This window comes from Lepidochelys kempii, chromosome 21 (genome assembly GCF_965140265.1).
Source record: "Lepidochelys kempii isolate rLepKem1 chromosome 21, rLepKem1.hap2, whole genome shotgun sequence".
NCBI classification, from domain to species: domain Eukaryota; kingdom Metazoa; phylum Chordata; order Testudines; family Cheloniidae; genus Lepidochelys; species Lepidochelys kempii.
In genome coordinates, this window is record NC_133276.1 from 7,966,676 (window position 1) to 7,992,721 (window position 26,046).

The window sequence follows — 26,046 nt, forward strand, 5'->3', positions numbered from 1 at the left end:
CACTCTTCTCCCAGAGAAAAGATAGAATTTGTATTAGAGTCAGAGAAATGCTAGGGATTGGGATTTGTACTGTGAGGCTCTGGGTGGGAGAACAGGTTTACAGTGTTATCCTTGTGGAGCATCACAACTTGTGGAGGCTCCCAAATGCCATGGTGACAAGCATTGTATAAATACAGGGATGGAGAGAGATTAGAACAAACCTAGAAAGTGGTACTTAATCATCATGCGTGGTGGTAATACTTGCCAATATAAGGCTGTTGGACATCTGCTCGGAATGCAGTTCTGTGGACTCCATCCTGCCAGCCTACGTTTTCTCCCTGTGGTTAGTATTCTACAGCTATTAGCAAAGCACAGCAGGATCAACTGCGGGCTTTACAGCAAAACTTGCAGCTGTGATGCTCCTCAACATATTAAATTTTAAGTCCTTAACAATGCAGACAGAAGTATAGAATAATTATACTTTCCATTTAGCTAGAACTTACCATCCAAAGATCTCAAAGAGGGGTGAATATCATTGTCCCCATGTTACAGATGGTGAAGCCAAGCTGGGCAAATAACTTACCCAAGTCATAAAGCAAGGTGGTTCCAAAACTCGCTCTAGAATCAAGTTTCCTGACTCTCTATTCCCTGCTCTATTAACTATAATTCATGGACTCCTATATTGTCCATTACATGATATGACCTTTCAACTAACTTACCCGTGATTTAAATTTACCTCCTCCTTATCCTCAATGGTCCCCAACATGTTTCAAGCACTGTAGAGTAGTTTAATTGCATAGGCAGTTGAATGAGCCGTATCTCTGAGGTTGAACAGAGTAACCAAACTGCATAGCAGAAATCAAGAGTGATTTTTTTTTAAGGGAGAGAGGTGGTCATGGTGGAATAAATTGCAAGTATAGATTCACTTGAAATTAGGTAGGAAGAATTATTATTTAGGCGGGAATTGGGCCCATTCCCTGGGCTTAATCCTATTGTACAATTAATAGTATATTACTGAGATGCGCTAGACCCCTTATAAACACCTTATCAATACATTCCATTGGACTGCTTGAAAATGTCTTCCTGACAAACTAGTTCTGGTGTAGAATTTTCATTCGGAGAAGAAAATCTTTTGTCCAGAAGGTGGTGCCAGAATTCCTTTATTGAAGTGCAGATTATAAATAGGTGCCTGGTTGTGACTTATTCCTCTAATCAGCATAGTCTTTCTGACACTATTAAGAAATGTGAACTCCATCCGGGGTTACTGTGAGCAAGGGTAGTCTGAGGTGTGTGTTATATTATGACCACCATACACTGCTGAGAGCGTTACTGATATAATATGGATTTTATCTTAATAGAAATAAATAGTCAGTACCCTTTGTTGACTGTGTGTGTATATGTATGTATGTATTGCTATGCATTCATATAGTTGACAGCCTGGATATATTTTATGTCTACACGTTCGTCTGCAAGGAGCTCCAAGTGCTTTATGCATTTCTGGGGTTGACTAGCCAGTAGCACAGCATAGATAGGGGAACGTGGGCCAAAGGCAGTGGCGTGGCTCCTTCCCATACAGAACGAAGTCCTGTACATCTTTAACATTCCTGGAATCTTAGTAGATAAGGTCCCAGATGAAAGATCTGCATAAAATAAACCTCAGAGCATTTGATTTATCTGCCTCAGAAGGATGAAGGGCTAAGTTTGCCCTGACAGTTTGAATTTGTGGTTCCAAGGACGGGAGGAATTTCCTACTTAACTCTTCAACCATTAAGCTGTACCTATGTGTGTATAGCATCAGTGCTCCACCTATCACAGTCCTTTTCAACGTACTTTGACCTAAAAGAGTGACCTAGAATGAGTAGATTGCATTGCCCCCCTTTCCTTTTTTAAACTGAGCCACACACATCGCACTGCTATTCACAATCTCTGCAAGCAAAGGCTTTTAGCATTATCTAGAGGTAATCAGTGGTCAGTCTAGCCACTTGTATTACAAACCTCATTACAGTGCTGAGCTGGCTCCAGCCCCTAAACCAGAACTGGATTGCACCAAGTACGCTTGGCTGGGAAGCGGCCTCAGCACAGAAACAGCACCGTACAGACTGGACTTCTCACCAGCTGACAGATAGCAACTAATTGGCAGAACATAATTTCTGAGCTCCCATCCTTTCTTTTAAAAATAAGCTGTGATTGACTGCGCTCCTCCTTACGCACAGGGATGCTTGGCAAGTCTCCTCCTTTTCGGACTGCACCTCACCCTGACGTGCCCTACTATTAATGTAATTCATGCATTCTTCCCTACACCCTCCTTTTAGTACTGTAATGACACTTTTAGTACTGCAATGTCAAGGTTGCAACACACACCAGCCTATGCCAGGAAAGCTGACAGGCAGCGTGTGAGTTAACTCAGCTTTTCTCTGTATCTCCTGAGTTTTCCTGCATTTGTGTCATAGACTTAACAGATCTGGATCTTTTTAGCTGGGAGCCCATTGATGAAGCTCTCTGAGAAAAAGTGGAATGGGGACTCCTGGGTTCTCTTCTCAAGATGTTCTGGGAAGTTTCTTCACCTCTCTGTGCCTTGGTTTCTCCATCTGTCAAAAGGGCAGTAATCGGACCTACCACCAAGGCCGGTTGTGATGTTTGATGGATGTAGATCTGCAAAGTGCTTTGAAAGCCTCAGCGGACATGCTGCAGACAAGTGCAAAGTCTTACCACAACAGTAGTTTGTATGGTGCGTCTATGTGCCTGTTCACTTCCTAAGATGTGTATTTTTGGTGAAGGAATGTTTAAGGAAGGTTTTTAAAAAACCCAACACCCTGCTGGTATTTTCCACTTGAGTTTCCATTGGATTAAGAAATAAAGAAGGGAAAAAATCTCTTGTGGAAAGTAACAAAAGTTGATTTTTTCACCTGACAGGACAGAGCCTGGAGCAGCTCTGGATTCTTGGCAAGGAGAGTATTAAATCTCTCCAAAAATCCACATATTATTTACCCTGGAGTCTGGAACAGCTCATGCTGGTTCCTTATGGTAATATTGGATTAGCAAGTTCTTAATTGCCATAGGCATTTCCCCCGAGTACATAGGGAAAAGGAGCCACAGGGTGGGGGGAGAATCAGCTTACCCAGGAGAATTACCCTGGGAAGGAAGAGACTCTTTTTAAGATCAAATGAGCGTATACCACATGTTCCCTGATCCTGCAAACCCTTGTGCTTGTGTTTAACTTTTAACAGTTCCATTGAACTCAGTGGGACTTCACACCATGTTTAGTGTTAGGTCTGTGAACCAGTGTTTGCAGGATGAGGATCTGGTTCAGGATCCTGCAACTGCACAGTGAATAGTGATGGGCCCTGCTTCTTCCTGTCATCTCCTAGGTATCTATATCATGCACAAAGTTTATTCAATTGCAGAAAAATAAACGGAATGAGTTTGGCCCTTGATCCAGGAAGCCATGCCATTAGGGCAAACCCCTATGCCCAGATAGAGCCCTGTTAACTTAAATAGGGTGAATCATGGGCACAGAGGTTTTACCTGTCCAGAGCAGTTTGCAGGAGTAGGGGATTAGAGAGCCTGCAAACTCTTAAGCGCTAGTGGGCCCTTGCACATGTGGGGAGCCCTGTTACAGTTAATGAGGCTGCTCCCATAAGTAAAGTTACGGATGTGTATGTTTGCAGGCTCAAGGGTGGGAAAAGAAGTTTGGGGTTGAAAAATGTGATTTTTTTTTTTTTAACCTCACAGCACCTCACCTAGGATTAGGGCATCTTATGAACAGATCTCTTGTGACATTTGACTTTTAAAACCTTTCTTTTTTTTAAACTTAAACCAGCTCAAAACCCCAATCCCTGTCCCAAAGCCAACTCTGTTGTTCCCTCCTCATCTATTGAAAAAGACTGAAACTATTTAACTTGGCCAGACAGATCACAGAATCTGTTCCTGGCCTGAAACCACATGTTCCAGATCCCAGGATCAAAAGAAGCCACGGCTGAGTCACCCCTGCTGCTGTGGTTCTAGGAGTCTGTCCATTAGAAGTGTCTGCCAAAAGTGACAGTACGCACTGTCCCTTTGTGCACCAGCTCTAAGCACCAATCCTTAGCTGTTTATTATGATTATTCACTATTTATATTACTGTAGTACCTTGCCTACAAATCTGAAAGCATCTGGGTTGGAAGGCTCCCTGTTTGTTATTTCTGTTATGGTATGCGGCCGAGACCCTGACCCCATTGTGCCAGGTGTGGTAAAGCCACACAGTAAGAGACCGTCCCTGCCCTCCAAAGAATTTAGGGTGAAGTCAATGGGGCTGGGATTTCACTCTTGCAGTCATAGGGTGGGACAAATGAAGTAGTAGTATTCCTATTTTAATGATGGGGAATTTAGGCCCAGAGAGATTAAAGCCCCAATCACACGCTTAACTTTAGGCTCATGAGTAATGGAATTAATTTCAGCAGGACTGCTACACGGAGGTGGTTGACGTAGTGAGGCCTAAGTGACTTACGAAAGGTCACACGGAACCAGGCATTGAACCCAGATCTCCCAGGGTAGCACCTTAGCCGTAATGCCATCCTTCTTCTCACAACCAACATTAGCCTAGCCAATCCACCAACATGGTGGCACCTCTGTCGTGCAAAACCATCACCCAAGGACTGACTCTAAATCAAAACCAAGCTCATCCATTTCTTCAGTGCTACACTGTGACTTATCAGACATGTTTGTCGCTCCCAGTCATTCAAAGAGCTATTGAAATGTCCCTCTCCCAGGCTTTAGGCAAGCTCCATTCCCCACAGTTTGAGCAGAAAGCTCAGCCCTGTCCAGTCCCACTCATTTGGAGAGAGAGTCCTTCATTTGTTGCATTATCTTTTTCAGGCAATGTTTCAAAATGAATCTTCCCCCTACTGCCATCAGGGGTTTTGAAAAGTACTGCAGACGTGCAGCCACTTGGGATCACCTTGTTTCCAGTCTCCCCAGCCCTGTAAGAGGTGCCACCCAAACTCCACCTATCCCCTTTAAAAGAGGCTGTGAAGAGCGAGAGCGAATACCTGTTGGACAGCCCAGATACTACTGTGAATAGTAACCACGATCCCTGCATACTGCCTCCACTTGGCTTTGAGATCTGAAAAGCAGAAGAATTTGACAGTGTTTAAAGTTAACAGGAGAAGGGAGTGAAGATGTCATAATTACTCACGAGTTAATTGATAGTAATTAAATAAAGTAGGCAGTGAAGGAAGTGGCTATGCACTAGCCCTAAGAGTCATGCAGGGAGCTGGTGCTGCAGGAATGTCCTGTGTGCTCCAGGTCATGGGCAAATCAGCAGGTTGCCTCTGACAGGGTTAAATTTATGGGTCCCCCCACCCCTCACGGCTGTTTGCAGCAAACAGAATCTCGCTGGAAGGTCTGAACTAAACAAGTGTTTGTCTCCTGGTGGAACTGGCTGTAGAGGGTTTCTCTAGGTACTAAGCAGCAGCCAGCCTTCTCTCCCCTCCAGCCCTGCCTTGCAAGGAGCACTCAGGTGGGAGTGGCTGACTTCTGAGTTGGGTGGCTTTGGATTTCTCTCTATCTGCTGGTGTCCTGCAGCAGAGGGGCTCCATGGCTGATGACATTGACTGGCTGGACCTGCCTGGCAGGTGGACGTATGGAGTGTGTGGAGGCGGGCGAGTCTTCTTCATCAAGTATGTTCAGCTGGCTTTCTTTGTTTTCCTACTTGCAGTGTGTGTGTGTTTGTTTTTCATCTCCCCCCTCTACAATCTAGTGCATGTTCTGAGCCAGGTGGTGTCTGGACAGTGGTGGGAAAGGGGGCTTGGCAGAAGAGCTGTGGGAGAGGGGGACAAGGCAGAAGGAATGGCACAGAGAAGAAGAGGGGGATTGTGGCCAAGTGTAGGGAGTAACAGAATTACTGGGGGCTGTGGGAGTTAGGGGTTTACCCCCAGTTCTTACTAGTCCCCTTGATGCCTCCACACCTGACCCTACACAGACCTCAGGCATTTTTATTCCTCATTCCCTTCCCCCCCTTTTATTTCACTGCCTGGGAGGAGTTCAGGGGTGACCTGGCTGATACTCCTTCTCTCGTGCCCTGGAGCCTGGCACAACTATTGGAAGGAGTGGAGCCCCTCCATAGTGCAGCCACTGATAGGATCTGCTGTCTGGCAAGCCCTTTGAGGAAGCTGTAGACCAGCCCTATCCCTGATCTTCACCTTCTCCCTTCTGCTTCCCATTCATGCTACTGGGGACCTCCAGAAAAGGGATAGAAAAGGGCCCTTGTAAAGCTCCCCTCTGCAGGCAGCAGGGTGAGCACCTACCCCGCTCCTCCAGACAGGTGTGATGTATTTGGGAAGCCAGGATAGGAGTCCTCCCCAGAGTCAAGTGCATGTTCTGACTTTCTGTTGTTGTCCCTCACAGCGATGACACAAAATCTACCAGCTGGGTGCACCCAGGCACCGGATCCCCCATCCAGAGTGGGCACTTTGCCAGCAGAGGTAAGGAACAAGCCTGCTAAAACTGCCAATGGCCGACTGTGTTGTCAAGACTGCAGCTGCTCTCCTGGTCACATGTGTTTTCCCTTCCCCCTCTGCACAGTTAATAGAACATCCTGCAGCTGTCAGTGTTAGAGGATCTTTTCTAGAGCTACCTTGTAAACAATCCAGAGATGAAGGGGTTAATACATTTTGCTCCTTACGCCAATACTATCAACCTCTTTCAAGAGCCAATGTGAAATGTCGGCTAGTTTTAGCAGTGTTTGTCTCTAACAGTGTTGAAAAGGGGGGTTGATTCCTTGTATTGCTGAGAACCCAGACATGCTAGCATTGGATTGCTGTGAGAGGGAGCCAGAGAGCAAAACTGGCTAGAAATAAGAGTTATACCAAGCTGAGTGAAATACTGGAAATCCTCTTGTAGCCTCAGCGGTGAAAACTAAACTAGCTTAACAAACTGTTCCGCTTCCAGTGGTCTGCAACGTTCTACTCCAATTTAGGGACACTGAATTTGTCTCTCTGCATACACCCAAAGGGTTTCAGAAGGGGAGTGGGTGAGCTGTGATGTACGGAGGATTGTGGGAGTTGCAAGTTATCTCTTTGAATGTGGAGGTTGGGGGGAAGGGCTCCCTGGCCCTGCTTGCATGCTAGGGGGCCCCTGCAGTGAAGCCTGGGAGCAGGTGTCAGTTTGCAGCCAGTAAGTTGGGGGTCAGTTGTGCCTCTCAGTTTTAGGGTGCAGCCTGCTTTGTGTGTCTCTGATTTGGGGTTCTTATGTGTTATCCTTCTGAATTCTAAGAAATCAAGTCATGTTACATTACAACCTTCTGGCAAGAGTATTTGTTTTTATGTAACTTCACAGCACACATGCAGGGAACATAACTGGGCCTGACTTGAAAGGCCTGTAAGGAGCCTAATTTCCCAAGGGCGGGTGCTCAGCTCTCTCTGAAAATTGGATCTCTTTACGGGGCCTCACATTTGAGGCAGGGGCTCAAATCACTAGGCCCTTGGAAATGCTGTGAGCGTCTGAACAAGCGAATTGTCCCACAATCTAGTTCTGTGCTGCTGTCCTCTGTGTGCTTCAGCCAGACCCTCGTAAAACCATAGGGGAAGAGCTAAAAACAACATGGGTTGTAATTTCTGACTCCGCATGGGTTGGGAGGGAGGGTGTCAAGACGGGTCACTTTCAGCTGAAATTTCCTGAGATGCCGCATTCCAGGTGCATAGTAATGGGTTTGTAACTCGGGAACAGACAGAGTTGTCAGACTGGAACTGACTCAGTGGCCCTTCTATTCCGGTACCCCACCTCCTGCCTCCCTAGAACTAGCTCATTGTCTCTCTGGTCCCTCCCTTTTCTCAACAGTGACCAATGATGGGTGGGAGACTGGAAAGATTGCAGGTAACTGTGCAATACTACCTCACGTGAGGGAAGCTCCTCTGAGCTTAGCTGGCAATCAGTTTGTGCCCCAAAAGCTGGTATCCTGGAATAATTTTGAGCTTGCCTAATGTAACTGCATAAGATATTCTTATTCAAATGAGTGCTTTCTTGAAAGGTAATAAGCTAAAAATTGCATCTGTAATATCCTGCAACAGGGAGTTCCGCTCTTGAACAGATGAATGACGTCTGCTTTTGCTGTTGTATCTTTTCAGACTTGCCCAAAGGCTGGGAGACAGGCACCACATGCCAGGGGGCCATATATTTTATCAAGTAAGTGGGAAGGTTTTTATTGTTGTTTCTTGCTGTTTGCTAACATTAGGAGCTACTCCCCCCCCCCCCCAGCAAATGCCTTTAGCTGTTTTCTGGGCTGGGGGAGTGGGTATAAACTGGGAGGACAGAACTATTGGGTAATTACTGAAATGTTGGAAGGGCAAGTGGGGCTGACACTGCTATAACATTTGATAGCTTCTTGTGCACAGTATGCAGCTATGCTGTGGGTAGGATTGCTTCAGACGCCGCTATGCTGGTGGAGGGTGAGTGGGTGGGGGTGTGGAGTTGGGTGGACAATTGCTATCTTCAGATCACGCATTGCTCCGGCTGCACTGAGTCAGTTGCACCTGCCCTCAGTGGGACTAAAGGACAATGCTGAAAAGGAGGGTAGCAGCCAAAACCTCATCGGTGGCAGAGCTCCCAGTGTTGCTACAAGCCGTGGAGTGGAACCTGTGTTAGCACTGTCGGAAACTAGGTAGAAGCTTGATAGCAGCATGCGGTGCCTTGTCCTTGTATACCCAGACAATGCCTTTCAGAGGCCTAAATGACCTGCTGCAATCAGCAAAATCCTCCCATCTTGCTTAGGGGTTGCATATCTCTTAAACAGGATTTTTTGGGGGGGAGCAGTGGTGCTTTCTCTCTGATTCACTTCCTGCCTTAAATCGGGGCCATCTTGTCTGTAACTCTGCAGTGGGCTGCTGTGGAACGGATGCTGACGCCCCAGATGGGAGGATTATGGCTCCTGGGCCACTTGGTTCAGCCTTCCTTTCTGCCAAGGCACTAAGCAGAGTTCCAGCTTGCTTTGTGGCTGGCGTTTCAGAGAAGATCTCTACACCATGGTGCTATCTGCTTTGCAGAGTGACATCACAGAATCTGAAGAGGCCACAGCACTGGGTGCAATAAATACCTTGAGAGATCAAAAATCCTAAGGTGGCTGATTAGCGGCCTAGATCATACTCTCTCTAGGCAACGACTGTCTTCTGTTACTTGCTTGTGTAGCACGCAGTGCAGCTGAGCCCTGAGCCTTGATTGGGCTCCTAGGAGCTACCAAATAATAAGCTGTAAGCAGAGGGTTTGCCCAGGTGCCTTGGCTAGAGCTTCCTCCTCTGCCACCCCTCCTGTCTGTTGTGCTCTGTGTAGTTCTGTTTGCCTGCTGCTCTCCATACTATCTGCATATTCCCTGCAAAGTGCTCCGCCATGCAAGGTGCTGGTGGTGTGGCCGCATTTGCAACAGCTTCCCACGAGGTGGTGCCAAAGTGTGCAGGAAATGTACAACGGGCAGCTTTAGAGGTCTGTTTTTGTGTGTGTGTGTGTGTGTGTCCCTTCACATTTCCACACACGTGAGGCGCAACCCTCCATGCTAAAATGCGTGGTGGGCAGAATCTTGCTTGAGTGTCCTTTGGTGCCAGTGTGATGCGGGGGGAGGGTGGTGGGTGGTAAGAGAACACAGCTTAGCATCAGGGCTACTGTATTGGTCCTCCTTAGCCACCATTTTAGTGTGACTGGCTCTGTGAAATCGCTCCCTGCCCTGTCTGCTCCAGCCCCTCGGTCAGCCTGGCCCTCTGGGGAGGAAGGGAGCGTTGGCTGTTGCTTTCCGTGCTGGCTGGGGGCTTGGACTCCTCTCCCCAGCACGGAGGCGGCAAGGAGAAAGCACTTTCCTCTCTTGCTGCCTCGCCTCGCTCTGTTCATCAGAATTGTGCCCTGAAAAAGAAGGGCCCTTTTGTGCCCAGAGCAGGAAGCAGGGGCTCTAGGCGCAGGGGCTCTAGAACTGACCACCGGCCTGTGGGCCACGGCTTCTCCCACTGTGGTGAGGGGTAAGGGATTGAAACAGCCTCCGGCTGAAGGCTGACTCTTGTCAGGAGCTGTGCCAAGCCCCCTGCCCCTCCAGCCCCAGGTGCCAATGCAAGGGTGCTCGTGAGGTTCCCCTGGTCTCTTGTGCTGGCATATCCCTTTTCCTCCTTTGGGCCTGGCTGTGATGTAACTTTCACCTCCTTAAGGACAGCCTGCCTCGCCAATTGCGTTTGCCCTTGACCTTCTCCTAGTGCTGGCTTTTGGGCCCCTAGAAATCCCTGGACTGTGGGGTGGGGAGCAGGGCATTTTGGCAGTGGGGGAGAGGGCTGCAGGACAAGGCCAAATTTACGGTGGGGCTGTGGGGCCTGCGGTTGTCAGAGGTCAGCGATGGGCGAGCTGGGTGGAGGGGGAAGAGAGAGGCCGATGGAACAGGGGAAGGGACTGCGAAAGAGGTGCCCACACAGGATGTTGGAGTGAGTCTGTTGACCCAGGATGAAAGGCTAAGGCTCAGCTGGCTCTCTAAAATTAGCTGTATTTGAAGCTGTGGCTGGAGCTCTGAAGCCCGCCCTTCCCTAGGCTTCAGGGCCTGAGCTCCCTGCAGCCTGAGATGCGACTTCAAAGCGTTGTCTACTCTACACAGCCGTTTTAGAGCGCGAGCATGAGCCCTGCTAGCCCTCGTCTGTTGACTCGGGCTGGAAGGCCTCGTGCCCCCAGATGGTGCTGGCCCTGCACCTAGGTAGCTATTCATTAGCAGTGCTGTTGGTCCAAGGTCACCTTAGCCCTACAAGCCTGGCAGGGAGGGGGTTAACCTGGGTCCTCAGCCCATCACCGGTGAGGGAGGGGTTTGGAGATGTGGGGCAGGGAATTCAGTGAAAGCCAATCCCCTCTCAGCCCCTAAAGCTTCCGGCTAACATGGATTAGAGGATCAAGGGTGTTTTTCTTTTCAGAGAACCTGTGACCCTCCCCCACCCTGTGCCAGCCACATCTCTGGCTCTGCTCCAGTGCCAGAGAGCCCTGCACTGCTGGAGGGGGGAGAGAATAGCCTCTCTCCCCCCGCCTCCCCCCAGCATGGTGACTTCTCTTAATGTTGTGGTCCCCGGCAGGGCAGGGAGAACCAGGGCAGTGCTGTGTGCCAGGCCCCTGCACCAGCAAGGGACCCTCTTCAGTTAAGAACTCTCCGCCTGTTGCTCAGAAAATCTCTGGCTCTGATCCCTGAGCACCAGGATCTTGGTGTCTCACCCTTCTCAGCAAGGTACCGTGAGGTTCTTATTGCTCAAACGGGACAACAATGAACAGCTGTGGCCAGACAGTCTGGTTAATCAGTGTCTTAAAGAGGCCTGTGCCCATTCAGGGTTGTGCTGAAAGTTAGCTGTAGAGTGTCTGTCTGCTGGCTGCTGAGGACGAGTCTGTCTGTCTGTCTGTCTCACTGCTTCTCTTCCCTCCTATCAGCCTGTTACCAGTTCCCCTTCATGCTGACGTCCATGCTGCATCAATAATTGGACATCCAGATGCTCAAGGGCTGTGCTCCTTAGAGAGCCTTTCCCAGCAACCACAAGTCAAACCCAAGGTGGCTGTGGGCAGCTGCTTCCCCGGGGGCAGCTAAGTCTTCAAACAACCCCCCGATCGTGTTCCCTGCTGCTGCTGGGAGTGTAATTGGGAGCACTGGGATGGAAGTGAATGTGGACAACATGCAAACATTTGCCCCGGCAGTGTTTTAACCCTAAGCTGCAGCCTAGGCTCTATAATGCTGTTATAGTAACACAGGTTAGATCATGGATATGTACAGGATTTCAGAAGCACTCAGCATTGTCCACGGGGTTAGGCCATTGGAGTTGATAAGAGGATGGCCCAGTGGTTAGGGCACTAGCCTAGCACTTGGGAGATGTGGGTTTAATTCCCTGCTCTGCCACAGACCCCGTGTGTGGCCATGGGACAGTCACTTGGTCTCTCTGTGCCTCAGTTCCCTATCTGTACAATGGGGATAATAGCCATGCCTTGCTTCAGAGGGGTGTTGTGTGGATAAATACACTAAATATGTCCAGATACTACAGCAATGGGGGGCAGATAAGTACCAGAGATAGGTAGTAAACCTCCCACTGACTTAATGGGAGCTGAGTTAAGCCAGGGCTGAGTGCTATTGAAAAATCCACTGTAAGAATCCAAGTACAGACACCCCCGTAGTGAGACCTTTCCAGCTGGGAATTGTTTCCCAGGGGAAGGAGTGGTGCCCAGTCACATGGCATGAATAAAGCTAGGTTGAACAAGACACTGTCTGATGCCCATCCTGCACTGGTGAGAGGTGGCACTGCATGCCTTGGGTGATGTACTGGAGACTGGGGCAGGAAGCCGTTTTCCTCTCCTGTGAACATTTTCAAGATTGACATATGCTTCCCATCCCGAATTGGGCTGAAAAGTTGAAACCTCAAATTTTGCCAACCAAAAGGTTGTTGAGTTCGCTTCAGTTGAAATGGGTTGTGGGGATTGGTCCTGCTTTGAGCAGGGGGTTGGACTGGATGACCTCCTGAAGTCCCTTCCAACCCTGATATTCTATGATTCTTCTTCTTTATCTCTTTAAGTCTTCATTGACTCAAATTTCTAAATGAAAAAGTCATTTTGACTCGAAAAACTGAAACTTTCCGGTTCAAAAATGTCGGCATGGGGCATGGTGACCATTTCAAAGCTCTCTTCCAGACGGGAGATTCGTAGAAATTGACCCTGTGTCATGAACAGTTTTGGTTTTAACCAAAACCATTTGCAGCAAAAAACCCCAAAGGGTTAGCCAAAAAATCCACACCCAGCCCCACTGTACAGGGGTGGATCCTGGTGCATTTACTCTGTTGAGTTGCCTCCCTGACAGCGGCGGGGTTACTCATGGGAGTCAAGGCTGCAGGATTGGGCACCGCTCAGTGGTCCTGGCGTGGCCCCATCCCCTACGTTAGCCACCTTTCCATGCGGGTGACAGTAATGATTAAACTGCGTGGCCTGCCAGGTTGTAAGGGGTCACCCAGCTGTGGGGGGCTGCTGTCACTGCTCTTCCTAGGATCAGGACAGAGTTAATCCTGCTCCCCTACTACTTACTTCTTGCTCGAAATGACAGCTCAGGCATCACGTGACCTTTAAGTACCCTCGGGAGCGCATGGAGCATGCCCAGCTCCGGCTCCCAGGGAAGGATGCCGGATTCCGCAGCAGCATCTTCTTGCCGAGCTGAGCCCGGTGACTGTCTGGAGACAGAGATGAGTGACTAGCAAGGGAGGGAGGGGGGGGGGGGATCTGAGTGGGTGGGGGGGGAGAGAGACAGCGGCTTCCATTCCCCAGGGAGCTCTGCAGGGAAGGAGAAGGGGATCTGGCCGGAGGAAGTTGCAAGGAAGGGTCACCATGGCTTGGGATCTAGCCACACGGCGAGGAGGGACGCGGAGCGGCAGCACGGTGAGTCCTTGTTTAATGCCTCAAATAGCTGACATCATGCACAGTCTTGTGCTGGCAACCGCTTTCACCACGGCGCCCGACCTGGGCTGCTTCCCTGGCAGGTGCCTGGATCATGGAGGCTGTGAGGATGCTAATTATATCCAGGGTGAAGGATAAATGTTTCAAGCGCAGAGCTCCCCTCCTCCAGTGCAGGGAATCCGCCTGGCAAGGAGGCTTCTAGATGCCAGATTCCTGGTCTATTGCAGCCTGCACTTGAATTGCATCCCCCCCCTTCCCCCCCTCCCCCAGTTTCTGTATGGACAGCCGTCTTGCTGCGCTGTGCCATGAATATTACTGAGCTTTGCTGCCACAACCAGGGCTGAATGTGCCAGCCAGTGCATGCTCCTGGGGGCAGTGTGTGTCGGCCGGCTTCATGGGCAGCAAGAGGCTCCCCTGCTCTGTATGCGTTTGTGGTGCATGCCTGGGTGTATGTTTATAGCGTGTGAGTGGACGAATGTCCATAGAGGGGGCTTTGACAAGCTCTCATGAGGCTGTAGTGATCTCGCGTCCCTGTTGCGGTGACACCCTGATGAGCTTGTCAGTTTGTATCAATTGGTTTTTGGCATCCCACCAGTGCTGGGGACCCAAGCCCTTCTTAAGGGAAAGGGGATCTAAGCAGCCAGGGGTGGGCCCTGCCTTTGCACAAATGGCTTTCTGAGTGTATGTCCTCTTGGAGGAAAGAAGGTCTGTAGGCACGAGGCAACAGTGTTCAAAGGGACAGAGCACATTCAGAGGGGGGGCCTGGGATATGGTGAGAGAGGGAAAACGCATCAGGTGAGATTGGAGGAACACCACATCTGTGAGGTAAGGGGGGGGATCTGTTGTGTTTTTGGGGCTCTTCATTTTCCAGGTGGGGAAAGTGAGGCACAGAGGGAAAGTGATGTGGCAGAGCTGAGGTTAGAACTTGACTTCCTGGTCCTGTTCTCTGACCCTTAGACTACAATGTGCTTCCATTGCAGGATGCTGCTTGGAAGGGCTAACTGGAGTCAGTGCACTGTCCTGAGGGAGTGCTGGTGGTGATTGAGAATGTGGCAGTCTCCCCTCTAAGACAGTCCTGTAGCCAATGCCCCAGAGGTGCTATGTTGCTGGAGAAGGTGCCAGGCAAAACTGAGCCCTGACCAGTATGTTCAGTAAAGATCCCTGGCATGTTTCATTGGGGGCTGGGGGGACCCATTGTCTTGGCCAAATTCCAATGTGGATTGCTACATTCTGCCAAACTAAATTTCCCCTGCAGTTTCAGTTCGATAAAGAATTCTTCATCACCTTGTGTTTTTGTGTGATGCATCTGTGCCAGCAACAACTGTCATGCTCTGCACCAGCCATGGCTGCATTTCAGTGCTGGAGAAGTGATTCCTGCATGTGTACTTGAGAGACCTCTCAGCAAAAAAAGGGGAAGTATAAATGTAATAGATATTGTCATTGTGCTCTACTGAATGGATCTGGACATACTCAACTGCATGTCCTACTAGTATAGTGGGTTGGAGACTCTCCTTTAGCCCAACGGACAGAGGCCTGGGCTTTGGGAACAGGAGGATCTGGGTTCTATGCCTGCTGCCCCTCTGAAGTCCAAAATGGCCACATTGTACAGTCTAGTGACATACAGAAAGGCCTCTATGCCTAACGATTTGTTTGTAATAGGCTGAACCCATATCTTCCCTAACAGCCGTGCATTGTTGGGTCTAGTCTCAGATCTGGAGAGATCTTTTGCTTAGGCTACAGCCTAAACAGATCACGATCGATGTCGTCTGAGATGTTGTCTGACACTTAAAGGAAACCCCAGCCTGTCTCTGGGACTTCCAATTGTTGGTGTCTCTACCAGAAAACAAGCACATTCCTCTTCTGCCAGGAGCCATGGTCAATACTTATTTATGTGTATTTGTTATTAAAGATCCCAAATGCACTCAACTAGCCAGTGCGCGCAGGTGTTCTACTATGCAGGGGCTGAAGGAATAAATCCTGGCTGATTGTTATGAGCCTGTCATTCAAGTGATGCTTTAGTATGTTGCTGTTAAACCTCAAGGAAGATGTTCTGATTCATCACCTGGGCTGATTTTGCATGTATCATCAAGTCTATTACATTGTGGTGTAGTTTTGCTTTGTGAACTTAATGCTGGTGTGAGGAGCTGGCTTGACCGTTCTGGAGAGTACCTGCCTCTCCGTCCCCAGAGCAGGCATGGTACAGGTGAGCCTCACCCTGCTGCTGTGCCTCATCCCTGGCCTGGTGGCACTTGCTCGATGGGTGAAAGGGGAATTCAGCCCCCCATGGCGCAGACAGTCCTCTTCTAAGCTTGCTCACAATGGGACTGTTGGGTGGTGGGTGGCTTGTCTCCACTGTGGTCATATCTGCTCAGAGTTGGACTGAACCCAGCAAATTCTCTTCATGTAGTCCCCCCTACTGGCCAACAACTGGGCCTTAAGGTAAAATTCTCCATCTCTGAATCCCCCGAGCATCCCGTTGCCCTTCGTGATTCTGTTTAGTCCAAGTGAAACGAAGATTAGAGATGCATCATGGGAGCGGGAGGGGTCAAAGTCCCTTCCCCACCTGGGGCAGGACTGGAGGAAAGCTCCCATGCAATAGTGGAGTCTGGGATGCTCTGTGGAGGGGGCCTCTGAATGCTGGTGCATGGGCTGGTGAATTGTTACCCTCTCTAATACAAAACAAACCCAAGACCAGCAGAATTAAAACTAGGTGAGTGGGGCAGCCTTTGCCAGGCCTCTTAACTTCCTACTACTTGGCACATCATCTCTTTCCAAGTAGTTTCTTCTACCCAGCACTCCAATCTCCTCTTTCTCTTCTGGGCTAGCTCTGTTCTTTTCTACCAGGCATCCCTACCCCCAGCCCCAAGGGAGATCCCCCCGCTCCTTAACGGCAGCCTCTCAGAAGTAGCTATGTGGCTCGGTTCACCCTTTGCTTTCTTGGCTGCTCTGGGGCAGGGGGCATTAGGAGCTGACACCGTCTCCCCTGGCCAGACAGGCAATCGGAATACTGTGCATTTACACGGTGGCATTTCAGGTGTGGGCATTGACCGATCCCAAGATGTCTCTGCCCCAGGTGTGAATAAATCTGCATGAATTCACTCAGTGATGAGTCTTTCATTTGTCTTGTGCTGGTAATGAGATTCAAGCATCCCCCTCATCACTGAGGTCACTTCTTCTCTCCTGCCCTCGTTAGCGGCAGGAATGTTTGGGCTGGTCCCAACAGCCATGTTCCCCCTGCTCAGGGTGAGGCGGCAATGGAGGGAGCAGAGTATTCCCTCCTGAGGGGCAGGAGAAGAGTGCTCTGTGTTTCCTGGCTGTGGCTTGCAGCTGCCGTGTCCGGCAGGAAGGGCCTTAGAAACACAGGCTTGGAAGATGACTGAGAAGCAATTCTTGTTGAGGAGCAGAACCTCTGACTCTTTCAGGTGTCGTACTGGGAACTGGAGATTTCCACGGCATTGGGGAGCCACGCGTGGCCTCGAAGGGTTTGTCACTGCAGATGAGATGGTTAAAACTTAGACCAGTGTGTGCCCCTCCTCTTACACATGTTTCAGAGTAGCAGCTGTGTTAGTCTGTATTCGCAAAAAGAAAAGGTGGACTTGTGGCACTTTAGAGACTAACCAATTTATTTGAGCATGAGCTTTCGTGAGCTACAGCTCACTTCATCGGATGCATAAAGTACTCCTTTTCTTTTTCCTCTTACACATGTACATCCACAGACCCCTGACCTAGGGAGAGTCAGATCCCAGAACTCTGCATAAAGAGAAGGAGGACTTGTGGCACCTTAGACACTAACAAATTTATTTGAGCATAAGCTTTCGTGAGCTACAGCTCACTTCATCTGATGCCTTCAGTGGAAAATACAGTGCGGAGATTTATATACCTAGAGAACATGAAACAATGGGTGTTACCATACATGTAATGAGAGTGATCACTTAAGGTGAGCTATTACCAGCGGGGGGGGGGGGGGATCTTTTGTAGTGATAATCAAGGTGGGCTATTTCCAGCAGTTGACAAGAACATCTGAGGAACAGTGGGGGGTGGGGGGAGAAGTAAACATGGGGAAATAGTTTTACTTTGTGTAATGACCCATCCACTCCCAGTCTCTATTCAAGCCTAGGTTAATTGTATCCAGTTTGCAAATTAATTCCAATTCAGCAGTTTCTCGTTGGAGTCTGTTTCTGAAGTTTTTTTGTTGAAGAATTGCCACTTTTAGGTCTGTAATTGAGTGACCAGAGAGACTGAAGTGTTCTCCGACTGGTTTTTGAACATTATAATTCTTGACGTCTGATTTGTGTCCATTTATTCTTTTACGTAGAGACTGTCCAGTTTGACCAATGCACATGGCAGAGGGGCATTGCTGGCACATGATGGCATATATCACATTGGTAGATGTGCAGGTCAACGAGCCTCTGGTAGTATGGCTGATGTGATTAAGCCCTATGATGGTGTCCCCTGAATAGATATGTGGACACAGTTTTCAATGGGCTTTGTTGCAAGGATAGGTTCCTGGGTTAGTGGTTCTGTTGTGTGGTGTCTGGTTGCTGGTGAGTATTTGCTTCAGGTTGGGGGGCTGTTTGTAGGCAAGGACTGGCCTGTCTCCCAAGATCTGTGAGAGTGATGGGTAGTCCTTCAGGATAGGTTGATGATGCTTTGGAAGGTTTTAGTTGGGAGCTGAAAGAACTCTGCATGTGTGCCCATCCCCGCTGCACAGAGCTTGCTCCAGGTGCTGTGGGTTATGGTGTTTGAAACAGATGAATAAAAAGAGCATCTCGGTCAGCAAAGCAAAAGGCTGTGCCCTTAAAAGATGCCACAGTGGCAGAAAGAGTTACATTCACTGTCTCTTCCAGAGACTTATAGGGGCCTAAGTGAGCAGGAATTGTGTGTGTCTCATTCTAGCTCCTAGGCCTTGCTTGCCCGCAGGATTCTCCCACTAGTATGGCTCCATCTGTGCTCACAGTGGTGGAAGTCTTTGTGTAGACACTCTGGTGGTATCTAGACTTCTTTGAAGTGGGGCTCGACAAAATGCCAGCAGCTCATTCGCACCCATGCCTGGGAGGAATTAGAGAAACCCGAGTGGGCATTGTGCAGCTCTTCACACAACTCTGCATGACAGGCTGTTTCTCTGTTCAGGTGAAGCCCAGAACTGGAGTAGCAGGGGGAGGCTGCAGCTCTGGGGTTGAGGTGCATTGGCAGAGCTCTGGTGGGGGTGAGGGCAGTACTGGGGGAGAGGCGGGATTTGCAGGTCAGGAGTGAGGTGTATCCACAGCTGTGGGAGGACACAGGAATAAATCGAGAGCAAGAATAAGGTGCATCAAAGGAGCTGAGGGTGGGCATACTCTAGGGCTGGACTAGAGATGGGCAGGTCAGATGGGAGGTGCATTGTAGGAGCTGTCTTAGGTTCACGTGTAAGGACTTTGTTGGTCTGAAGTCCAGTGTAAATAAACTAATTCACTGGTCCAATAAAAAACACACCAAGTACCTTTCACTTGGAACGGTGCCCAGCAACCCCTGACCTGGCCTCATCTGATCCCTGAATGACGTTAATGACATCCTCCCATCGTGAATACTCCAAGCCTGTTATCCCTCAAGGCCATGCTGGGCACAGCTTACCCCTTTGCCAGATGGCTACTGTGATGGCTGTGTAATCTGCACAGATCTGGGAGTCGGAAGTGAAACCGAGAGTGGCAGATCCTCACTGAAATGCTCCAGCAGAGAGGGGAGAAGAGGCAGGCGTTGTTCCTGGGAGGTTCCCTGGAAGGATGTTTCTTTGTTCACACAAGGGGTCCTTGTGTTCTGAAATCCAGCCTGAGAGGTCTCCAGGGAGGCACACTCGTAGGTACAGGAGGAGATGGAGGGCGGCACGGCTGGCACCGCTACCCAGGAAACTTAAACATCACAAGTGGCTGAAGCGGCCTTAGAAAGTATCCTCGAGTGGGGGAGGGCTCCTTGGACAGGGGATTTATTTTTACCAGAGGAAACAGTTTCCTTTGGAACAAGGACATTATCAGGCACTGCATGTTGCTCTGCAGCCTGGAATTAATAAGACCATATTGGCTTTCTAGCACTTGGCTGGAGTGAAGGTGGAACGAGCCCCTCAGGAGGAGGGAGATGGCTTTTTTTCCCCTTCTTCTTCACATCCACACACACACATCTGAATTAATTACCTCCTGTTTCCCCAGCCAGGCTTATTGCTGTCAGAGCGCCCACGTGGACAGCTCTTCCGGGCTGCTGTGCACAGCCCAGAGGGGGGAGAGCAGTGCCTCTTTGGAGGGGAAGCTGCAGCTGCTCTTCTGGTCCTTTTCTTCCCACTCTCCCATCACTCTGAATGTCTTGGAGTGTGTTTTTTGCCACCTTGAGAAATGGCAAATTAGGACAGAATGAGCCACATGGGGAATGGAGCTGTCAAGCAGTTGCAATTCCAGCAGGAGGCAGCCTGCCAAGCCCTTAAAATCCAATAATAATGGTTTTCAACAAATCTGCAGCACCTGGGACCTGGACAGTGTTCAATCTGCTGACAACCATGACTATTCAGAGCTTCATTCCCAGGGCCAATCTAGACCCTCTGATTACAAAAGCACAGGCTCCTGAGCTAAAGGAGACTCTCCCTTAGGTGTTTGCAGTATGGAGTGTATGATACACAGGTCAACTATTCTGATTTTCTCCAGTAGATAGCAGTGGGGGGACGGAGTGTATATATATCTTTCAAAGGGCTTGTCTACTCAGTGTGTAGGGTGTAGTCCACCAGCTTGCTGTGCAGTAGCTCACTATGTGGACGCTGCAACCGTGCAGTAAAAGTCTTGGCGTGCTGCGGACTGAGGCCCTGGCTGGCCGTGCACTAACTCTCCTTATAGACAAGCCCTCACGCACGCTACTCAGCTGCCTGCAGTAGGCTTCTGTGGTGCCTTTTGTCTGAGGACCTCAAAGTACTTTACAGTCAGTAATGAATGAAAGCAGGCCAGTGTTCTCACCCACGTCTTACAGATGGAAACACGGGGGCACAGAGAGGCTGAATGCTTTCACACTCAGGCCCCGAGCGTTAGATGCTGTAATCAACGGCCTGACACTTCTCGTTCTCAGAAGTTTTGACTCTGTTTGGAAATAGGGTGCTCAGAACCTTTGCCATTAGGCCTCTTCCTTAGAGGTATAACTGTAGGCACTTAAGGTTGAAAAAATTTGGTCTCTCAGAACCCAGTAAACTCTGGAACTCCTGGTGAGAAGGGCAGAGATATTAAAATTCTTGCATGTCTGGTAACCATATGCGGTCCATGCGAAGGGTGGCCCATCCAGCTGGGTTGATTAACGAGTCGGGCAGGGTGAACTGGCTGGGATACAGTAGCCACCCTCTGAGACCTCAGCCCAAACCTGTTTGCGCGGGGGACGGTTCCCCTGAAGTCGGTGGGAGGCGTTGTTTAAAAGCGCCGGGTGTTGTATGTAGGGAGACACGTGGCCCCATTTTAAGTCTCACCTAACGAGTGTACCCGAATGTGCAGCTGCTTCCCCAAATGAGCCCCTCCTGCCTCATCCGTCCATTGCAGCGCTCAACCCAGCAGGTCCCGAGGGTGCTGTCCTTTTTGGCCCGCTTGTGTCTATGGCCTCGCTAGCTCTCTGGTCCAGAAAGGGAAGCAGGTTTGTGATAAAGATACAGCGCCAATTTTGGGCTCCGTAGGGCCCTGCATCCCTTTCTTCCCAAAGGACGGGGGGGCAGGTGAGATGGGGGTGGAGGTGCACTGGGCTTTAGGCTTTATCTCTGGAATGGGCCTGTGCCTCCAGCAGCTGCACACGTGGCTGCATTTCGGCATCCACGCTGGGTAATCTTTGACCTTGCTGGGGAGCCAGCTTTGCCTGTGGAGTTCCCATGGAAACCAGAGGGTAGCAGTAATTGGCCTTGGAGAAGCTGGGGAGGAAGAAGGAAGGGCTAACGGTGAGATTCTCTGAGGCCGGAGCGCCAGAGAGGGGATGAGCCTGGCGTTCAGTGAATCATGCCCTCTGGAGACAGAGCTGGGAGCCGGCGCCGTTGCGGCCAGAGGAGATTGTCCAGGCAGAGATCTTGTACGAGAGAAGAGGGGTGCAAGGGTTGGGCGGCGCCTGAGTTCTAAGGAGATGGTGCTGGAGGTGCCTGTGTCTGGGGGCTCACTTGCTGGGGATGCATGCTGCCATCTCCTGGCGGTGCATGCCACATCCCAGTGGAGAGGGTCCCCATTCTTGATGGAGAAATCCAGGCCCATGGCTTCTTCATGGGCTGTCAGTGCCTGGCAAGCCCTTTGCCAATGAACTGCTTTGTCAAATCCCATGGCAGGCAATTGTCAGTGCTGCCTAGCCTCTGTCCTCGACTGGCATAGGGCAAAGGCATTGGGCCGTGCGGGCACGGTCTTAGCAGCTGGCTGGCTGAGCCCCTCACTGCTCAGTGGCTCCCTCCCACTAGCATCCTGCAGTGCTGCTCAGTGCCAGCATCTCCTGTTTTCCCTGGTAGTGGTTTGGAGAGGGTTGTGTGCGTGTTTGCACGCCCTCCTGTCTCCTGGGCGGTGGCCAGAGTGATCCCAGAGCCCTGCTCAATCTCCAGCCCAGACCTTATGTCAGTTGGAATAGAATTCAGTGCAAACACCATCCAGACATGTGCATTACGGCCTAATCCTCCCTGGTGGTTGGTGAGGTTTGGTTAACCCTTAGTAGCCCTGCAGGATTTTTGCCTTGCTGTTTCCTCTCCTACCAACGCCCCTGTTCTGTGTGGGAGCTGGGAAACTAAAGGAGAGGCGTCATTAAGCTTTCTGTGCAGGGTATCTTTTAGGCGTGGGAGGAATTTCTTCTACCTACGGCCACCCCAGTTCTCTCTTGTGTTGCCTTCCAGATATGGAATGTTAGAGGCAGTCACTGCTCGCTTGTTGTCTCTCCCGCTTGACTTTGTTTTCCTTAATCTGAAATAAAATAATCTGTATTTCAAATAAATATCTTGTGCTTTGCATATGGGGGGAAATCACTCCCCCTTACCTGTCACTTCCCCCTGCCATCACTGTGGCTGGTGGGTTCCTTTTCTCTGCAACGTTGCCAGCTCTCTCGGTAGTCAGGGTATTTCTTAAAGTTGCAGCTCCTGGTGGGAAAATGGTGTGTGTGTGTGTGGGGGGGTGTTGTGTTTTGTTTTAATGAAAGTTGCAAGCCCTCAGCTGCATAGCAAAGCTGGAACATGTGACCGGAGAGCACCTCGAAGGATTAGAATCGAGAAAGGTGGTAATAATAATAATTAATTAATTAATAAAAAGGACACGACATCTATTGGAGGGGTCGATCATACTGCCAGTGTACTAGACTAGGGGTTCTCAACTTTTTTCTTTTTTAACCCCCCACCCCCCAACATGCTATAAAAACTCCACAGCCCAGCTGTGCCACAACAATTGGTTTTCTGCATAAAAAAGCCAGGGCTGGCATTTGGGGGTAGCAAGCAGGGCAATTGCATGGGGGCCCATGCCATGGGGGGCATTGCAAGGCTAAGCTGCTCAAGCTTTGGCTTCAGCCCCAGGTGGCGGGGCTCAGGGCAGTGGTGGGCCCCAATGAGTCTAATGCCAGGCCTATTTGGCAGACTGCCTGAAACCTGCTCGTGGCCCCCCAGGGGGCCTCTGACCCCTGGTTCAGAACTGCTGTACTAGACAGAGTCACTTCTGCTCCTGCACCTGGTGTTTTTGCCCCACAAGCCAGGGCTGGGCAGAAGAAGAAGATTGCTAGACAGCGTCCCCCGGCATGCCCGGCCAGCTCTTCAGAGGGCTGTTCCTGTCTCCTGCTGCTTGGCCACAGCGAACCTAGCCCATGGGTACAGCTCCCTCCAAAGCGTCTCCCTCTCTTCCAGCAGGGCTCTGGCTGCAGCTGTTTGATATGCAGCCCTGGTTCTGTGCGTTGCAGTCAGAGTGGCGGTGGGATGAGTCTGTTTCTTGTTGAGCAGGGTTCATCAGCGTGCAGGGTGGAGCAGTTTCTGGAGTGAGCTGAAGGAAGGACAATACTTGTGGCTAGAGGTGACCTGCAGCTGGGAGGTAGAAGGGTGGGGGGGAAATCAGCTTGAGCCCTTTGTGATGCATAGAGATGCTTGGAACGTGGTTTTACACTAGCAAATCAGCTCTTGTCAAAACCTGTTTTTCATGGGAAACTCCAGTAGAGTAAAGACCTAGGAGTGTTTTGATGTTGGGGATACAAGGCAGGGAAAGCTAACTTACTTAAGAGAAGAAGCAAATTGTACTTGGGTTGTGTAACACTTTGTAGGCATTTTTCTCTTTTTCTGTTAAACCCAAAGACCTTTCAAAGAGTCAGGAGACAATTCTGCTGGATGCGGGAATCACCGGGGGAGATTCTCTGGTCAGTGTTATGCAGGAGGTCAGACTAGATCATAAGGGTGCCTTCTGGTCTTAAAATCGACAAAGATAAAAGCTCTTTGATAAAGATTTGACACCCTAATCCCCCAAAGAAGGGAAGAAACCTCCCACTCCCTATTTCTGGGTCATCCAAGGCGACCTTCATTTTAAACCAGGGAGACTTGAGAGTCTTGGTATTTCTAAGTGGCGGGGGGAAGGACTTTTGGGGAAAATACCTTTTCGATGCAACCTTCATACATCAGAGTGAAGCAAACGGACACTGAAGCGTTCTGCTCTCTCTCACATCCCCTTGACCAGTCACCATTAAGACACTGGGAGTCAGGAAATGTGGATTCTAATCTGCCCCAATTTGTTAAGGCCCCTTTTGGCACTGTCAAGTCTTCTGTGCCTCAGTTTCCCCATCGGTACACTGAGGATAAGACCCACCTTACAGGGATGTATGCAACTCCATTTATCAGTGTCTGCAAAGTGTTTTGAGATCCTTTGCTGGAAGCAACACAAGCTTCTCATGCAATGAAATCCCCACTTCCAGGAGTCTGCTGCTGCCTAGCTGCCAGTCTTCCTCTCTCCTGAGCAATGCAGAACCATTCCTGACGGTCCGGGGTTCGGGGAGTGTGAAGTGGTGAAAAATGCCCCATTTGCAGGAAAATCAAAGCTTTTGTCCCTCCTTGTTTGATTTGCAATGGAAAAGGCAGCTTCTGGCAGGTGGGAATCCTCCCAGCCAAGGGGGTGAAGTTCTACTGCATCCCCCCCAAACCCCAAAGAGAGGAAGAGCATTTTGGTCTCCATGACATCAGGGAAGCTGGAAGTGGGTGACTCTCTGTGGGGTTCGGTCCAAGAGACTCCTGGTTACCTCTGCTAGGCCTGAGCCATCTCAGGTAGGGGCCACATGCCTCTGGGTCCTCCTCCATTGCCCCCAGGGTCCCGTAGCACAGGAGTTTGGTGGTCTGGGCTCTGATCAACCCTCCAGCAGCCTGATTGACTGTAATGTCTCTCTAACCCTTTATTTCCCCCTACAGCAGCCACTCAAGCAGGCGTTAATTGCAGGAGCTGCCAAGGCAATAATTAGGGGATAATGAGCCGGCTTTTGTGGGAGGCTGGCAACGGGTGCTCCATGTCGACAAACACCCTGTTTTGTTGCTAAACAGCCTGGTTCCTCCCCCTCTCACGCAGAGCCAGCCTCCCAGCTCGCTTCCTTCTCAGCTGGTGCTACCCAGGGTGCAGTCTGCCCTGGCTTCCTCAGGGCTGCCCCTGCAGGATTCCTCTTGGCACCAATCCTCCGCCCTCCCTGCCCAACTCCAGCTGCTGCTGCTTTTAAATTGGCAGGTCCCCAGCACTTTGGGTTGGCTCCCCTGTGGCTTTCCCCATTTCCCCGTGGTTTTCAAGGTAGCGTTTAAACGCCAAGTGAGGCCGTTCCTGTGGAATGAGAGTTGTCCCGAGTTAGCGTAAGCCATGGACAGGAACAAGGCGGGCCTAGTCCAGACTAGAGAGTCCACCCCAAGGAGATCGTCAGGAATAAATCCATGTGTCCACGAGCGCCTTGACAGTGCCCCTGCTGTGAAATGGAGCCTATGCCTCCCTCCCTCAGGAGGGTGCGGGCTCCGAGAGTGCAGCGGGGGAAGCCAAAGAAGAGCCTAGGTCGAGAAGGGAAAGGAGGCTCGTTTGGGTGGCTCATTCAGGCCCCGGGGGCGCACGGAGCGTTTTCATGGGAGAGCCAGGCTGGGCGAGCCCCCGCCCCAGTATACTGTCTCTGGGCTGCCCTGCACCTTCCTTGGCTATCCAAACTCAGGCCCCCCTCCTCCTTTTTCCTTCTGTGGCTTTCCCGGGCGAGCAGGGACAGGAGCTGCTGCCAAACAGCAAGAGGCTCTTGTTCCTCCTTCAGGGTCAGCACTCGCTTTCCCGGGCTAATTATGTAACCCTCGACAGTTCAGCAGCCGCAGCACTGGTGGTGCAGAAATGGCGCCCGGCTCAAAGCAGCCATGGATCCAAGTCTCCACCTGAGCCCCGCTCGGGGGGGCTCCCAGCCGTTAGCGCTCAAGGGAAGGGAAGGGAAGGTCGGGGCCTGGGCCGCCCAGACGAATTGAGGGCAGCGCAGAACTGCTGCCCTCCGTTCCCTCCCCCACGCGTAGGGGCTGATCATGCAGGCTGCTGAGCTCCCTCTGCACGGTGACTTCACTGGCAGCTGACCGTGCCCGCAGGCTCAGGCCAGTCAGCCTCAGGAACATGCTGGCTCTGGTGGTGCCCGCTGGTTCTGGCTAGCTAGGCCGGCTGTGGGAGGCGTCCCCGTGGATCGGAATGGACGATGAAGAGGTTTGAAGTC

At 50.5% G+C, this 26,046-nt stretch overlaps 1 protein-coding gene across 2 annotated transcripts in view; it reads left to right on the top strand.

The window, feature by feature from the left end:
- The first annotated feature begins 5,502 nt into the window (after positions 1-5,502).
- The window catches only part of PLEKHA6 (pleckstrin homology domain containing A6), a 139,153-nt gene continuing 118,609 nt past the window's right edge, over positions 5,503-26,046 (top strand). The window contains exons 1-3 of one of the 2 annotated variants that reach the window (XM_073320380.1): positions 5,503-5,636; positions 6,364-6,440; positions 8,082-8,139. In XM_073320380.1, the coding sequence (XP_073176481.1) occupies positions 5,554-5,636; positions 6,364-6,440; positions 8,082-8,139 (218 nt within the window). In that variant the 5' untranslated portion in view covers positions 5,503-5,553. Of the gene's footprint in view, positions 5,637-6,363; positions 6,441-8,081; positions 8,140-13,228; positions 13,357-26,046 lie in introns of those variants that run through there. The other variant, XM_073320382.1, reaches the window with a different exon arrangement.